This window comes from Bombina bombina, chromosome 1 (genome assembly GCF_027579735.1).
Source record: "Bombina bombina isolate aBomBom1 chromosome 1, aBomBom1.pri, whole genome shotgun sequence".
Lineage (NCBI taxonomy): Eukaryota > Metazoa > Chordata > Amphibia > Anura > Bombinatoridae > Bombina > Bombina bombina.
Genome location: NC_069499.1, coordinates 852,415,192 through 852,431,985, shown reverse-complemented (window position 1 = coordinate 852,431,985; position 16,794 = coordinate 852,415,192). Strand labels below are relative to the sequence as shown.

Genomic DNA, 16,794 nt, shown 5'->3' with positions numbered 1-16,794 from the left:
ACTGGGCAAATATCTCCGGGTGGAGTTCCCACTCCCCCGGATGGAATGTCTGACGACTCAGATAATCCGCCTCCCAGTTTTCCACTCCTGGGATGTGGATCGCAGATAGGTGGCAGGAGTGATCCTCCGCCCATTTTATGATTTTGGTCACTTCTCTCATCGCCAGGGAACTCCTTGTTCCCCCCTGATGGTTGACGTAAGCAACAGTCGTCATGTTGTCTGATTGGAATCTTATGAATCTGGCCTTTGCTAGTTGAGGCCAAGATCTGAGAGTATTGAATATCGCTCTCAGTTCCAGAATGTTTATTGGGAGAAGAGACTCTTCCCAAGACCATAGCCCCTGAGCTTTCAGGGAGTCCCAGACCACGCCCCAGCCCACTAGACTGGCGTCGGTCGTGACGATGACCCACTCTGGTCTGCGGAAGCTCATTCCCTGGGACAGGTGATCCTGGGTTAGCCACCAACGGAGTGAGTCTCTGGTCTTCTGATCTACTTGAATCACTGGAGACAAGTCTGTATAGTCCCCATTCCACTGTTTCAGCATGCACAGTTGTAATGGTCTTAGATGAATTCGCGCAAAAGGAACTATGTCCATTGCTGCAACCATCAACCCTACTACTTCCATGCACTGAGCTATGGAAGGTCGTGAAACAGAGTGAAGAACTTGACAAGCATTTAGAAGTTTTGACTTTCTGACATCTGTCAGGAAAATCTTCATTTCTAAAGAATCTATTATTGTCCCCAAGAAAGGAACTCTTGTCGACGGAGACAGGGAACTTTTTTCTATGTTCACTTTCCATCCGTGAGATCTGAGAAAGGCCAGAACGATGTCTGTGTGAGCCTTTGCCTTTGAAAGAGACGACGCTTTCGTCCAAGTAAAGTGCCACTGCAATGCCCCTTGGTCTTAGAATCGCTAGAAGGGACCCGAGTACCTTTGTGAAAATCCTTGGAGCAGTGGCTAGCCCGAATGGGAGAGCCACAAACTGGTAATGTTTGTCCAGAAAGGCGAACCTTAGGAACTGATGATGATCTTTGTGAATAGGAATATGTAGATACGCATCCTTTAGATCCACGGTAGTCATAAATTGACCCTCCTGGATTGTAGGTAAAATCGTTCGAATAGTTTCCATTTTGAACGATGGCACTCTGAGAAATTTGTTTAGGATCTTTAAATCCAGAATTGGTCTGAAAGTTCCCTCTTTTTTTGGGAACTACAAACAGATTTGAGTAAAAACCCATTCCTTGTTCCACGGTTGGAACTGGGTGTATCACTCCCATTTTTAACAGGTCTTCTACACAATGTAAGAATGCCTGTCTCTTTATTTGGTTTGAAGATAAGTGAGACATGTGGAACCTTCCCCTTGGGGGTAGTTCCTTGAATTCCAGAAGATAACCCTGAGAAACTATTTCTAGTGCCCAGGGGTCCTGAACATCTCTTGCCCAAGCCTGAGCAAAGAGAGAGAGTCTGCCCCCTACTAGATCCGGTCCCGGATCGGGGGCTACTCCTTCATGCTGTTTTGGTAGCAGCAGCAGGCTTCTTGGCCTGCTTACCCTTGTTCCAGCCTTGCATCGGTTTCCAAGCTGATTTGGTTTGAGAAGCATTACCCTCTTGTCTAGAGGCTGCAGAGTTGGAGGCCGGTCCGTTCCTGAAATTGCGAAAGGAATGAAAATTAGACTTATTCTTGGCCTTGAAAGGCCTATCTTGTGGAAGGGCGTGGCCCTTACCCCCAGTGATGTCTGAGATAATCTCTTTCAATTCTGGCCCAAAAAGGGTTTTACCCTTGAAAGGGATATTAAGCAATTTTGTCTTGGAAGATACATCCGCTGACCAAGACTTTAGCCAGAGCGCTCTGCACGCCACAATTGCAAACCCTGAATTTTTCGCCGCTAATCTTGCTAACTGCAAAGCGGCATCTAAAATAAAGGAATTAGCTAACTTAAGTGCGTGAATTCTGTCCATAACCTCCTCATACGGAGTCTCTCTACTGAGCGACTTTTCTAGTTCCTCGAACCAGAACCACGCTGCTGTAGTGACAGGAATAATGCACGAAATAGGTTGCAGGAGGTAACCTTGCTGTACAAAAATCTTTTTAAGCAAACCCTCCAATTTTTTATCCATAGGATCTTTGAAAGCGCAATTATCCTCGATAGGAATAGTAGTGCGCTTGGCTAGTGTAGAAACTGCCCCCTCGACCTTAGGGACTGTCTGCCAGAAGTCCTTTCTGGGGTCAACCATTGGAAATAATTTCTTAAATATAGGAGGGGGGACAAAAGGTATGCCGGGCTTCTCCCACTCCTTATTCACTATGTCCGCCACCCGCTTGGGTATAGGAAAAGCGTTGGGGTGTACCGGAACCTCTAGGAACTTGTCCATCTTGCACAATTTTTCTGGAATGAACAGGTTGTCACAATCATCCAGAGTAGATAGCACCTCCTTAAGCAGTGCACGGAGATGCTCTAATTTAAATTTAAATGTCACAACATCAGGTTCTGCCTGTTGAGAAATTCTACCTTAATCAGAAATTTCCCCATCTGACAAAACCTCCCTCATGGCCACTTCAGATTGGTGTGAGGGTATGACAGAGCAATTATCATCAGCGCCCTCCTGCTCTACAGTGTTTAAAACAGAGCAATCGCGCTTTCTCTGAAATGCAGGCATTTTGGATAAAATATTTGCTATGGAGTTATCCATTACTGCCATCAATTGTTGTATCGTAACAAGCATTGGCGCGCTAGAAGTACTAGGGGTCTCCTGCGTGGGCAAAACTGGTGTAGACACAGAAGGAGATGATGTAGAACTATGTCTACTCCCTTCATCTGATGAATCATCTTGGGCAACTTTATTATCTGTGGCAGTACTGTCCTTACTTTGTTTGGACGCTATGGCACAATTATCACACAATTTTGAAGGGGGAGACACATTGGGTTCCATACATACAGAACATAGTTTATCTGAAGGCACAGACATGTTAAACAGGCTTAAACTTGTCAATAAAGTACAAAAACCATTTTAAAACAAAACCGTTACTGTCTCTTTAAATTTTAAACAGGGCACACTTTATTACTGAATATGTGAAAAACTATGAAGGAATTGTTCAAATTTAACCAAATTTCCACAGTGTCTTAAAGCATTCAAAGCATTGCACCCCAAATTTCAGACCTTTAACCCTTAAAATGAGGAAACCGGAGCCGGTTACAGTTTTAACCCCTCTACAATCCCAGCTACAGCCTTTGCTGCGTCTTTACCAAACCCAGGGGGGTATACGATACCAAATGAAGCCTTCTAGGAACCTTTTCAACTACTTTCAGACCCACACACATGCAGCTGCATGTCCTGCGCTCAAAAGTAACTGCGCAGTAATGGCGCGAAAATGAGGCTCTGCCTACTACAGAGAAGGCCCTTCCTGACTGGGAAGGTGTCTAAACCAGTGCCTGACGTAAAAAAACGTTCCCCAAAGTTTATAAAGTGTGAATTTCAACATAAAGCTGTATAAAATGCCCAAATAAAGCAATCGATCTAGCCCATAAAAGTGTCTACCAGTTTTATAGCCCATATTAAGCCCTTTATTCTGTTTGAGACTAAGAAAATGGCTTACCGGTCCCCATGAGGGGAAATGACAGCCTTCCAGCATTACACAGTCTTGTTAGAAATATGGCTAGTCATACCTTAAGCAGAAAAGTCTGCCAACTGTTTCCCCCAACTGAAGCTATCTCATCTCAACAGTCCTATGTGGAAACAGCAAACGATTTTAGTTACTGCTGCTAAAATCATATTCCTCTCACAAACAGAACTCTTCATCTTTTTCTGTTTCAGAGTAAATAGTACATACCAGCACTATTTTAAAATAACAAACTCTTGATAGTAGAATAAAAAACTACAACTAATCACCACATACTCTTCACCATCTCCGTGGAGATGCTGCTTGTTCAGCGGCAAAGAGAATGACTGGGGTGGGCGGAGCCTAGGAGGGACTATATGGACAGCTTTTGCTGTGCTCTTTGCCATTTCCTGTTGGGGAAGAGAATATTCCCACAAGTTATGGATGACGCCGTGGACCGGACACACCAATGTTGGAGAAATAGCTCCTTAAGTACACCCGAGTCCTCAGGTGCAACAACTCCTAGATTACAATTTAAAGGGGACGTAACCTGCATAGATTGAACAAGACTAAATAGGATACACGATTGTATTTACATATGAAACCTAGGAAAATAAATATGAAACACTAATAACATTAACATAGTACCCATGAAAACCAAAATGTCAAAACAAAATTCAAATGTCAAAACCCCCCTAAAGATGAATTGCATTAAGTTGCAGCAGCAATAACATATATATGACCTATATACATTAACGCATATGAGGAAGCCACTAACCTCTAATATCAGGTGTATATAGAGACCCTGTAAAGCTATAAAATGCTAACATAGAAAACGCGACCTAACAGCTATTAGCCATGCGAAATCTAAAGGGACCAATATAAATACTATCAGCGGGTAAACGGTAAAAGCTACATATAAGTAGCCATATTAAATAAGGAAATGAGTTAATGTATATGGAAGGCTGTCTTAGAGGGGGGAAAAAATATAAAAAATGTAACATATTAACAAATAATCGTGTGGAATATCAACGATGTTTAACCATAATAGAAATTAATGTTGGCGACATCAAAAATTGATGTCGCCATCTATATTAAAACCCTTTGGTCTTCTAGTCTGCATTCTGAAAATCCAGAAAGCTTCTTTGAACAATAGTTTGGCTTATCTGTCACCTCCACGGATTGAGGGTCAGATATGGTGAATCACCTGCCATTTTAGCATAGCAACCACTTTGTCATGATAATAAATAAAGTGTATTGCAAGGTCAGAGCAATCAATACCATTCTGAATGTTTTTAAGGTGCTCCCTAATCCTGCTTCTGCCCTCCCTGGTAGTGCACCCAATGTACTGCTTTTTGCATTGGGTACAATCTACCAGGTAAATTACAAAGGTGGAGCGGCAGTTGGTGTAGGAGTCAAGGTCATACATTTTTTGAATAACATATGACTGAAAACTGCGTGAGGTTCGAGTAAAACCACAAGATATGCAATTACTGAAATGGCATCTATAATGCCCCTTAACGTCCAACCAACTGCTCTTAGGCATCGGGCTTTGGTGCAGCAAACTACGAGACAATGTGTTACCTAATGTGCACCCCCTCCTTGAAACAAAATTACAGCCTTGTTGTCAGGGTTTTTTCCCTGTTTTGTTTGCCATGTGCTGCTGGCAGCCATTTTACTCACCTCTCTTCCTGACTATGGTGCATTGTGGGGGATGCTGCTCACTTCCTTTTATGGCCAGACTGGTGTGCATCATCCATGTGAGACAGGATGCAGTCTCAGAATTGTGATGTAATAACTTATTATTTAAAGGGCCTCTGTTCAGTATGCTTTGCCTTGTCTCAGACCTGTTTGTGAGAGTTCCTGTGTATTAACCTGGCTGCCTGACATCCTTCCTGGTTCCTGATCCCTGGCTTGTTCCTGACTCTGCTGTTTTCCTTGTTGCTGATTCCGGCTCGTCTGACTATTCGTTTTGGCTCCTGACTCGGCTTGTCCGACTACCTGCTCTGGTTTTGACTCCTGGCTTGTTATTTGACTTGTGGACTTTTTATTATTTTTTTCTATTAATAAAGGTGTGATTGTTTTTGCACTTCTCGTCTCAGTCTGATTTCTGGCACCCTGACACTTGTGATACAAAGTCCTTAAGGTTGTCTTCAGCTGTGAGGATAGGGAGGTGCTTTTTCACAATGTCACAGATAGCACCAAACTGCGCACTGTATGAGGTTACAAAAATAGGTTTGGAAGCATCAAATATCTTTTTATTATATATCTGAGAACAAATATAGTCAATTTGGAGATTGAGTTTCCAATTACTTGTTAAACCAGCTGTAGAGTGTTAACAGTATAGGAACTATTTTAGTTTTATTTTGGCATATACAATAATGGGTTTTGCTAAGTGAAACCACAACCCATTTTAATGGGCTGAATTTGCAAGGAGAGCATAAGTAGAGTGTGTGTGAGACAGAGTGTGTGAGAGATAGCGAGAGAGTGTGAGACATAGAGTGTGTGTGAGAGAAGCAAATTGTGTGAGATAGCGAGAGTGTGAGATATAGAGAGAGTGTGTGTGAGAGAGAGTGTGAGACATAGAGAGAGTGTGTGTGTGAGAGAGATAGTGTGAGACATAGATAGAGTGTGGGACGGTCATATATTTATTTACCATGTACTTTACCTTTAAGAAACAAGCCTCTTAATTCATTTACTACAGCTTTAAGAAAAGAAACCCCTTTAATTTTGTACTACAGCTTTAAGAAAACAAACCTCCTCAATCCAACACCTGTATAAATCAGCAGCACTTCCTTTCCTCAGTGCTTGGTAATTCTCATTCACTTCAGGAGATGCAGGATCTGAGAAGCTAAGTCTGTTCTAAAACAACTTATTTGCCTCTAATAACTTTGTTTGCAGGATCTACACTTTAATTGCACAGATTAAATCTCCTATTGGATTCTCTTACAGCATTTCCTTGCTGTTCTGTTTAAGCTCTGCCTTCAGCTGTGACATCACACTCCAACTTAATCTGTTTCTCAGTTTGCACTGCACAGGATTCAACTACCAATTTCTGGATAAGGTTTGGGCTTCATTTCAAAATATCTGCAGTGTTTCTCATCATTTACTGATTCAGGTAGAACCTTTCATGTCATTACTTTTGCTTAAATATAAAAGTAACTCTTTAACTTGTCATATGCTAAACGCTATAGATAAATATATACTCATTTAACTTAAAACTCCTGTATACATACAATACTATTCATCTCTGCACATATTTGCTAACATATTTATAACTATAGCAAATTATACAAAGGTTGTGATTTCATGTTTACTCTGTTGCGCTTCCTCATTACAACCATAAGGCAACATTAGAGTTAAACTAAAATCTTTACCTAAGAATAATAAAGCAGAATCTTTGCTCAATTTTGTGAATTATTTACAACAACCTGTTGCGATCCTATTTGTTTTATATTTTCACTTTGCAAGATTTCTGCTACATAAAATTTATTACTAATAAAAATAATAAGAATCTGCAGTTGTGGTTCAAATCAAATATTATACAATATAAAACGTCTTAAAGGAATTAAAGTCCTTTACAGGGATATAGAGAGTGAGAGTGTGTGTGGGAGAGAGTGTGTGTGAGAGAGAGAGAGTGTGTAAGAGAGAGTGAGAAAGTGTGTGTGAGAAATTGTAAGAGAGAGTGAGAGAGTGATAAAGAGTGAGTGCAAGACAAAGAGAGAGTGTGTGTGAGAGAGAGATAGAGAGGTTGAGAAAGAGAGAGATGTTGTGAGAGAGAGGTTGTGAGAGAGAGAATGTGAGAGATAAAAAGAGAAAGAGTAAGGGAGAGAGTGTGAGAGAGAGTATGTGAGAGAGAGAGTGTGAGAGAGAATAAGTATATATGTGTGTATATATATATGTGTGTGTGCGTGTGTGTGTGTATGTATGTTTCTCGGGAGTATCATAGCCACTGCCTCACCAGCCTCTGACCTCACCGCACGTCACTGAATAAAGGATACCAAGAGAACAAAGCAAATTTGATAAAAGAAGCAAATTGTAAAAATGTTTATAATTGCATGCTCTATCCTAATCATGAGTTTAATTTTTAACTTTACTGTCCCTTTAAAAATACAACTAATAAATACAGGGTCAGTATGTGGAAACCCCCCCACAATACTTGCCATAAAAGTGCAGAAAATACAATAAAATTCTGCCCAAAAAGGTACACATTGCAGAACCTATGTAAACAAAACAGCACATAAGTATATTGTAATAACATCCAAGACCCTATAGAAGACAACATTAAAACTTAACCTCTATTTCAGCAGGCAATAATGCAGTCACAAGAGGTACACAGCAGGTCTAAACAGCATATGCGTTTCATGCTGATCCACAGCACTTCGTCAGGGCTAACTTTAAAGTGCAAGTGTTATCACATATAGGCTTTAATCTTTAACCCCTTCTATTCAGCAGGGGATGGCATTTTAACTCATTAGTATACTATATATTCAATATATTTTCTAATGTAGAATATCAATCATCCATTTATATAATTTGAAAAATAAAAAAACTGTACAAAAAGTCTTAAAAAATGTGAATGTATCATAAATAAGAGTGTAGAGAAGGAAACTGAATTTAGTTATTTAAATACAGTGATCACTGCTTGGAGAACATAATCTGATGAAAAAAATTCTATCTTCTTAGAAATAATACTATTATTACTTCCCAATCACACACACACTGACTCCTCATATTCTTACCGCTTATTGCACACCCATGTACTGTTTATCACACAGCCTGTTACAAACCACACACAATACAAATCCATAAAAAAAAAAAATTCGGCAGAAATAACAGTGTGAATTGTTTTATTAAGACGGGGACATTTCATAAACTGCTGCAGATCAAGGTCTGCTTAACAAACAAACCCGTGCTATCTGGCTGAAAACACGTTACAGTTCTTCAATAAACTATCCTTAAGTTAAAATAGATAAAAAATAAAAGCAACAAAAACAGAACGAAAATGGGATTTGATAAAAAAAAAAAAAAAAAAGGCTTGATGCACAGAGAAAGTTTTTATGTAGTTATAAGGAAAAATAAAACAAGTATTTATACAAAGAAATCTACTGGTTCTGTGGGAATGGAACAAGTGCAGATGAGAGCTGAAATCTTGACTGTGTCAAAGCTGAACTCCTTTTCTCTTTTTTACAACATTACGTACATTTAAAAGTTAAAGGGACACTAAACCCAAATGTTTTCTTTAATGATTCAGACAGAGCATGCAATTTAAAGCAACTTTCCAAATTACTCCTATTATCAATTTTTCTTCATTCTCTTGCTATCTTTATTTAAAAGTCAGGAATGTAAAGCTTAAAGGGCCAGTAAACCCACCAAATAATGTCATGTCAGAATTATATAACATTTGCCTAGTGCCAGCTTTCTAAAGCAACAGAAAGAACAAATATTTGCCTACGAAAATTATTTTTACAGACCAGAGCGGGAGAGAGCTACATTTAGTTTAATGGCGCGATCGGGCCGGCTGTGACTAGACAGTGTGCCCGATGTGCTTAGAAAAAAAAACAGAACCGCTCAGTAGAGCCAGGAACGGAGGTCTTAAAAAATAATTTTCGTAGGCAAATATCTCTTCTTTCCGTTGCTTTAGAAAGCTGGCACTAGGCAAATGTTATATAATTCTGCACTATGTGCAGATTTATATAACATTATTTGATGAGTTTACTGGCCCTTTAAGAGCCGGCCTATTTTTGGTTCAGAACCTGGGTTATGCTTGCTTATTGTTTTGCTAGATGTAGCCACCAATAAGCAAGCACTATCCAGGCTGCTGAACCTTAAAATGGGCTGGCACCCAAGCTTTAAATTCCTCCTTTTTAAATAAAGATAGCAAGAGAACAAAGAAAATTTGATAGTAGGAGCTATACCTGAATCATAAAAGAAAAAAGAAAAAAAGTATCCCTTTAATGTTTATCACTTGGGTTAGAGAGTTTCTATAACCAGATGATGGCTGACTGAAAATAAACAGCTGGTGAGAAATTAAATATTTCATCCTAGTTGGAGAAGTCCTTGTTGTTCCAAGTGTTGATAGTTTGTGTGTTAAACAGAAAATGGCGGCATGCATCGTAGTCTCTGGAGCTATCGCAGCACCTCTGTATTTTCTGTGTCATGCCCATTCTGCTGAGTTTTTTTGTTTCCCTCATCCCCTACTTGTGCTGGTATCTCTCGTTTTCTTTTACGCACTAAGTTGCTCTCGCCCTCACTTAGTTTCCCCTCAGGAAGGCCCAAGGTCCGCAGGCAAATAATGGCCGCCGTCTGCTCTGCCAGTTTCTTAGATTTATCCCTGAGAAAATCAAGCAAATATGAGAGAAGAAAATCAAGCAAATATGAGAGGAAAAAAACAAGCAAATATATTTGATAAGTAAAAATAAAATTACTTCAAACTTCCTGTTTAGTCAGCTTAGATTGCTTTGAGCTCATTCTAAACGATCACCTAAAACTTGTATATTGCTCAGTGGCTAACAGATTCTCACAAATGTAGTGATGCCAGTATTAGTGTAATAAAATATGATCTAATGTGGATAGGGGATTAAATTGACATGCAAGTAATAATTAAACTTTCATGATTCAGATAATATAATATTATAAGAACTTTCCAAGATTATTATATTGTAAATCCAAAGGAAAAACCCAGACTAACATTAAAAAATGTCAAAACACAATTTAGCTAAAATGAATCTAAAAACAGTGTTGTTATTACCAGTCTCTTTGGTAATGTGGTTCAAACATTAGACAAAGGCAAAAACTTACTAAAGAAACATTTATTATGAACAAAAAAAGGAGTCACAGTGCATTTATATAAAAAACTAAATTTATGCTTACCTGATAAATTTATTTATTTCTTGACACAGTGAGTCCAAGGATCATCATTAATTACTGTTGGGAATATCACTCCTGGCCAGCAGGAGGAGGCAAAGAGCACCACAGCAGAGCGGTTAAGTATCACTTCCCTTCCCACAAACCCCAGTCATTCAACCGAAGGAAAGGAGAGAAAGGAAATAACACAAGGTGCAGAGGTGCCTGAGGTTTATATAAAAAACCTGTCTGAAAAACAGGGAGGGCCGTGGACTCACCGTGTCAAGAAAGAAATACATTTATCAGGTAAGCATACATTTTGTTTTCTTTCTAATGACACAGTGAGTCCACGGATAATCATTAATTACTGTTGGGAATCAATACCCAAGCTAGAGGACACAAATGATATGGGAGGGACAAGACAGGTAACCTAAACAGAAGGTACCGCTGATAGAAGACCCTTTCACCCAAAGAACCTCATTTGAGGTAAAAGTCAATTTTATAAACTTACAAAAAAAAACTGCCTTACAAATCCTTTCTACATAGGCCTCTTACTTGAAGGCCCAAGGAGAAAACACCAGGCTAGTGGAGAGAGCTTAAATTCTCTCAGGAGGCTGCTGACCAGCAGACTCATACTCCCTACGAATAACACTTCTCCACCAGAGAGTAAGAGAAGTGGCAGAAGTTTTCTGGCCTTAATGTCTATCCAGAAAAACAATACAGAGACAAAGTCCTTTGTGGTCTGTAGATAAAAACGAAGGGCCCACAATACATCTAAGTTGTGCAACAGACGTTCTTAATGAGGAGGAGGATTAGGACAGAGAAAAGAAACCAAAATATCCTGATTAAAATCTCTGTCCGAAACAACCTTAGGAAGAAAACCAAACACGGTACAAAGAATTGCCTTATCTGTCTGAAATACGAGATAAGGATAATCACACTGCAAAGCTGAGAGTTCGGAACCCTCAGAGCAGAAGAAAAAAGGCTTTCAAAGATAACATCTTAAAATCTATGTAATGCATAGGTTCAAACAGAACCTGAAGAAAAACTTTAAAAACAAGGATAAGGCTCCAAGGGAGCAACTGACTTAAACACAAACCTGATTCGGACCAGGACCTGATAAAAAGAGTGTACATCCGGCACGTCCGCCAGACGCTTGAGAAGCAGAATGGAAAAAGACGAAATCTGACCAATGCGGGTACTAACAGATAACCCCTTCTCTAGGTCCACCTGGAGAAAATATAAAATCCTTGAGTGTCAGGGATATGGCTTGCTTGCTCTGTACCTTTAATTATCTGCCATGAGTCATCAAGCCCTGCCTACCAAGGTGATAAATCAGCTGTGTGTACAACGATCAGTGCTTAGTATTTTGTTAGCTAAACAGTATAGCAGCAGCACCACTGAGCTTTATTACTAAACCTCTACTTGATTTATTGCCTAAATCTACAACGTGTGAATTTCCTAACTAAGTCTGTTTTTGGAAATCTTTGCAACATTGTTTCCATTGAAAGGATTCAGTTTGTTTCAACCACGCTGAGCTATTTCAGCTACTACCAGGAGACAGCTGATTGAACTGTGACTTTCTAACCTCTTTCTCTGCAATCAACCGTTACCTCCTGCTTCACAATCTCACTGTATATATTTGCACCGCAATGTTATTTGACCTTTGGAAGGTTATCTCAGATCCGTAGAAGCCGATACAGCCATCTGGAGAACTCCTCCCTCAAATTCCTTTCACTCTCAGTAGCCTGTCATTTTTTCTCTGCAGCAGTGAAAAGAGCACAGAAGCATTCAGGGTAAAAGTAACATCACTCGTTCTGTCCTGAATTTCTTAGTTAACATATTTGTGCTCTGACCTCAGTCACCTGAAGCTTGTATAAAACCCTGCTGTGTGTTAATTACTGCTTACAAGGAATTTGAATTAGCTTTACCTCTCAGCTAAACTTTGCAATTACTAATAATATCATACAAGTGAATCTTCTCAGACACTGATACCTTTACAGAGACATTCTCTCAGTAGCATACTGTCTTTTACATAATTGGTTTCTCAGAATAAATTCACTCTCACAATCCTGATTGTACTTCAACATCTCTGTGCAATCACATACTGAAGTGATACAAGTCAAACACTGTGTGTAATATCATTTTCAGTCAATATCTGCAGTTGAGCTTCGAACAGAAATCCTATTCCATTACATTGAGATCCTGCCATATCCCATAGAAACCTATATAGCGATAGGCTTACGAGCCTACTCCCCGGGATGGGAAGTCAGTCTGCTCAGAATCTGATTCCCAGATGTCCACCCCAGAAATGAGGATGGCAGAAAGACAGTAACTGTGAGCATCCGCCCACAGAAAAAATCTGAACACTTACTACATGACTAAGGAACTCAGAGTTCCTCCCTGGAGGTAGATATAAGCCACAATCCGGGCAATCCCCATTCCACTGTCTGAGTATCCACAACTGCAGAGCTCTCATACAGTATCGAGCAAGGGAAAGATGTCCATGGAATGCATCATTAGACCAATCACCTCCATACACTGAGTCACTGATCGCCGAACAGTAGACTGAAGAGAGAGGCAAGAGAAAGGATTTCGGCTTTTCTGACCCTAACGTCAGACAGATTTTCAACGATAGAGAATCAATTATAAACCCTAAGCACACTACCCTTGTAGCTGAGACAAGGAATCTCCCTTCCAGCTACATCTCCATTCGAGGGGCTAAGAAAGATAAAAAAAAATCTCAGAACGAGATCTTGCTCGTAGATAGAAGGCACCTCAACTAATAGAACATCCAGGAGGGACACCTAGCAATCCTGTAACCCTGATAGTACACATCATTGAAGTCTAAGGACGCTATAAACTGACCCTCTTGCGCCAAGAAGAATGGAGCGAATAGTCTCCATCTTGAAGGACGGCACCCTGAAAAACTTGTTCAGACATTTACTGTCTAAAATAGGGTGAACAATTACCTCTTTTTCACAAACAGTATGGAAAAGAGACTACACCCTGTTCCTAAACTGACACTGGAACATTACTCCCAGGGTGACAATCCTGTCACTGGGAACTGTGGCAAAGCCATTGTTGAACCACAATAAAAAAAATGCTTATCTTCTTATCTGGTCTACAGATAACCTTGGTAGGTGGAACCTGCTCCTGGGAGGAAGGAGAAGAATGCCAACTTGTAATCCTGGAATACTATATCTACAGCCCCTTAGGAATCTAGGACAACTCGTATCCAGGCATGATAAAAACTGAGATAGACTGCCCCCCACAGGATCCGATCCTGGCTCGGGGCAAACCCCACATGCTGATGAGTTAGCTGCAGGTTTCTTAATTACTTCCCTTTGACCCAAAACTGACTGGGTATTCAAGAGGACTTAAACTGCTCCTGCTTGGAAGACCAAAGGGAAAGACTTCCTGAAGTTACGAAAGAAGCAATAGAAATAAAGAGTGGCCAAACGGCCTTTCTCCTGGATCTCCTCATGGAGTCCTCCAAATGGAATCAGACAAGGCGCCGCACCAAAAGGATGCCTCACTTGTCCTTATAAGAGCATTTGTCCTTTATATGGATTGAAAATCTCTTAAGCAAAAAAGCAATGGCCCCTAATACTTTAAGCACTATGTGCCATGAAATTTAAAGGAGACAGCTTATTACTAACAGGAGATGGGGAAAGAGGAATCCTTGCCTTCTCCCATACCTGAGAAAATTATCCTAGCACGGTCGAGAACAGGAAAAATTTTCAAAGCTGAGTTCTAGTATACAGTAAATTTACTAGATGCTGAGGATCTAGAATGACAGGGGAGCAGAGATTTATCCAGTACTCAACCCCTCCTAAATAATACAAAAGGAGTTCAGGCTTGATCTGAAGAGAACTACTTCAGCACCAGATGAAGGAATTATACAGTCCGAAACGGGGCTTTAACCCTAAGATGCAACAGTAAGCGGAGCAGAAACCTTACTATCTGAGTAGATAAATTTCCTTTTGCGCTATCCCTTTAAGATAGGGAAGGCAGATAATGCCACAGAAACCCGAGGGTACATGGGCAGATAAGTCTGCAAGAAAATAACTCCTCCAGGAGATTGAGAAGAATCGCAGGGCACTGCATGTTACGCCATACAAAGGCTTGGGACGTCTGGAGAGAAAACTGTGGCATAGCCTAAACAGCATCACCCAGGGAGACATGAGACTAAAATTATCTTGGAAATTAAATTATTAAAAAAGGAAATGTATGCTTACCTGATAAATTTGTTTCTTTTATGATACGACGAGTCCACGGATTTCATCCTTAGTTATGGGATATCGCCTCCTGGTCAGCAGGAGGAGGCAAAGAGCACCACAGCAGAGCTGCATATATAGCTCCTCCCCTCCCTCCCACTCCAGTTATTCGACCGAAGTTAGGAAGAGAAAGGAAAAGCCAAGGTGCAGAGGTGACTGAAGTTTAACAAAAATAAAAACCTGTCTTAGAAAACAACAGGGTGGGCCGTGGACTCGTCGTATCGTAACAGAAACAAATTTATAAGGTAAGCATAAATTTCCTATTCTTTTACAAGATACGACGAGTCCACGGATTTCATCCTTACTTATGGGATACAATACCAAAGCTATAGAACACGGATGAAAGGGAGGGACAAGACAGGAACCTAAACGGAAGGCACCACTGCTTGAAGAACCATTCTCCCAAAAACAGCCTCGGACGAGGCAAAAGTATCAGATTTGTAAAATTTGGAAAAAGTGTGAAGAGACAACCAAGTTGCAGCCTTGCAAATCTGTTCAACATTAGCATCGTTTTTAAATGCCCATGAGGAAGCCACAGCCCTAGTAGAATGAGCCGTAATTCGTTCAGGAGGCTGCTGTCCAGCAGTCTCATATGCAAAATGGATGATACTCTTCAGCCAAAAAGAAAGAGAGGTAGCCGTAGCTTTCTGACCCCTACGTTTTCCAGAAAAAACAACAAATAATGAAGATAGAACTTCAAGGCATGGACTACGTCCAGATTATGTGACACTCCTTCTTAGAAGAAAGATTAGGACACAAAGAAGGAACAACAATTTCCTGATTAATATTTTTGTTGGAAACAACCTTAAGAAGAAAACCAGGTTTGGTACGCAACACTACCTTATCGGAATGAAAAATAAGATAAGGAGAATCACATTGTAGAGCCAAAAGTTCAGAAACTCTGTGAGCAGAAGAAATAGCAACCAAAAATAAAACTTTCCAAGATAATAACTTAATATCTATGGAATGCATAGGTTCAAACGGAACCCCTTGAAGAACATTAAGAACTAAATTCAAACTCCAAGGAGGAGTAATAGGTCTAAACACAGGCCTGATTCTAGTCAGAGCCTGACAAAAGGATTGAACATCTGCCAGACGCTTGTGTAGCAAAATAGACAAAGCAGAAATCTGTCCCTTTATGGAACTTGCTGACAACCCTTTCTCCAATCCTTCTTGGAGAAAAGATAAAATTCTAGGAATCCTAACCCTACTCCATGAGTAGCCCTTGGATTCGCACCAATAAAGATATTTACGCCATATCTTATGGTAAATTTTTCTAGTAACCGGCTTACGTGCCTGAATCAAGGTATCAATGACCGAATCAGAGAACCCTCGCTTAGATAAAATCAAGCGTTCAATCTCCAAGCAGTCAGCTGCAGAGAAATTAGATTCGGATGATGGAAGGGTCCCTGAATGAGAAGGTCCTGTCTCAATGGAAGCTTCCACGGTGGCAGAGATGACATGTCCACCAGATCGGCATACCAGGTCCTGCAAGGCCATGCAGGAGCGATGAGGATCACCGAAGCCCTCTCCTGTTTGACTATAGCAATCACCCGAGGAAGGAGAGCAAATGGAGGGAACACATAAGCTAGGTTGAATGACCAAGGCACTGCCAAGCCATCTATCAGTTCGGCCTGAGAATCCCTGGACCTGGATCCGTATCTCGGGAGCTTGGCATTCTGATGAGACGCCATAAGATCCAGCTCCGGCCTGCCCCATCTGAGAACCAGGTCGGCAAAGACCTCCGGGTGGAGTTCCCATTCCCCCGGATGAAACGTCTGCCTGCTCAAAAAATCTGCCTCCCAGTTTTATACTCCTGGGATGTAGACTGCCGACAGATAACAAGAGTGAGCTTCCGCCCACTGAATTATCTTGGCTACTTCTGCCATCGCCAAGGAACTCCCTGATGATTGATGTAAGCTACAGTCGTGATGTTGTCCGACTGGAACCTGATGAATTTGGCCAAAGCCAACTGAGGCCAAGCCTGAAGTGCATTGAATATTGCTCTCAATTCCAGAATATTGATGGGAAGTAGAGACTCAGACCGAGTCAACACACCCTGAGCCTTC

General features: G+C 40.7%; 1 protein-coding gene across 2 annotated transcripts in view; it reads right to left on the bottom strand.

Moving 5' to 3' along the window:
- Positions 1-8,432: 8,432 nt before the first annotated feature.
- The window catches only part of DUS2 (dihydrouridine synthase 2), a 438,383-nt gene continuing 430,021 nt past the window's right edge, over positions 8,433-16,794 (bottom strand). For both annotated transcript variants that reach the window (XM_053699495.1, XM_053699494.1), the window contains exon 16: positions 8,433-9,933. In XM_053699495.1, the coding sequence (XP_053555470.1) occupies positions 9,729-9,933 (205 nt within the window). In that variant the 3' untranslated portion in view covers positions 8,433-9,728. The remainder of the gene's footprint in view (positions 9,934-16,794) is intronic.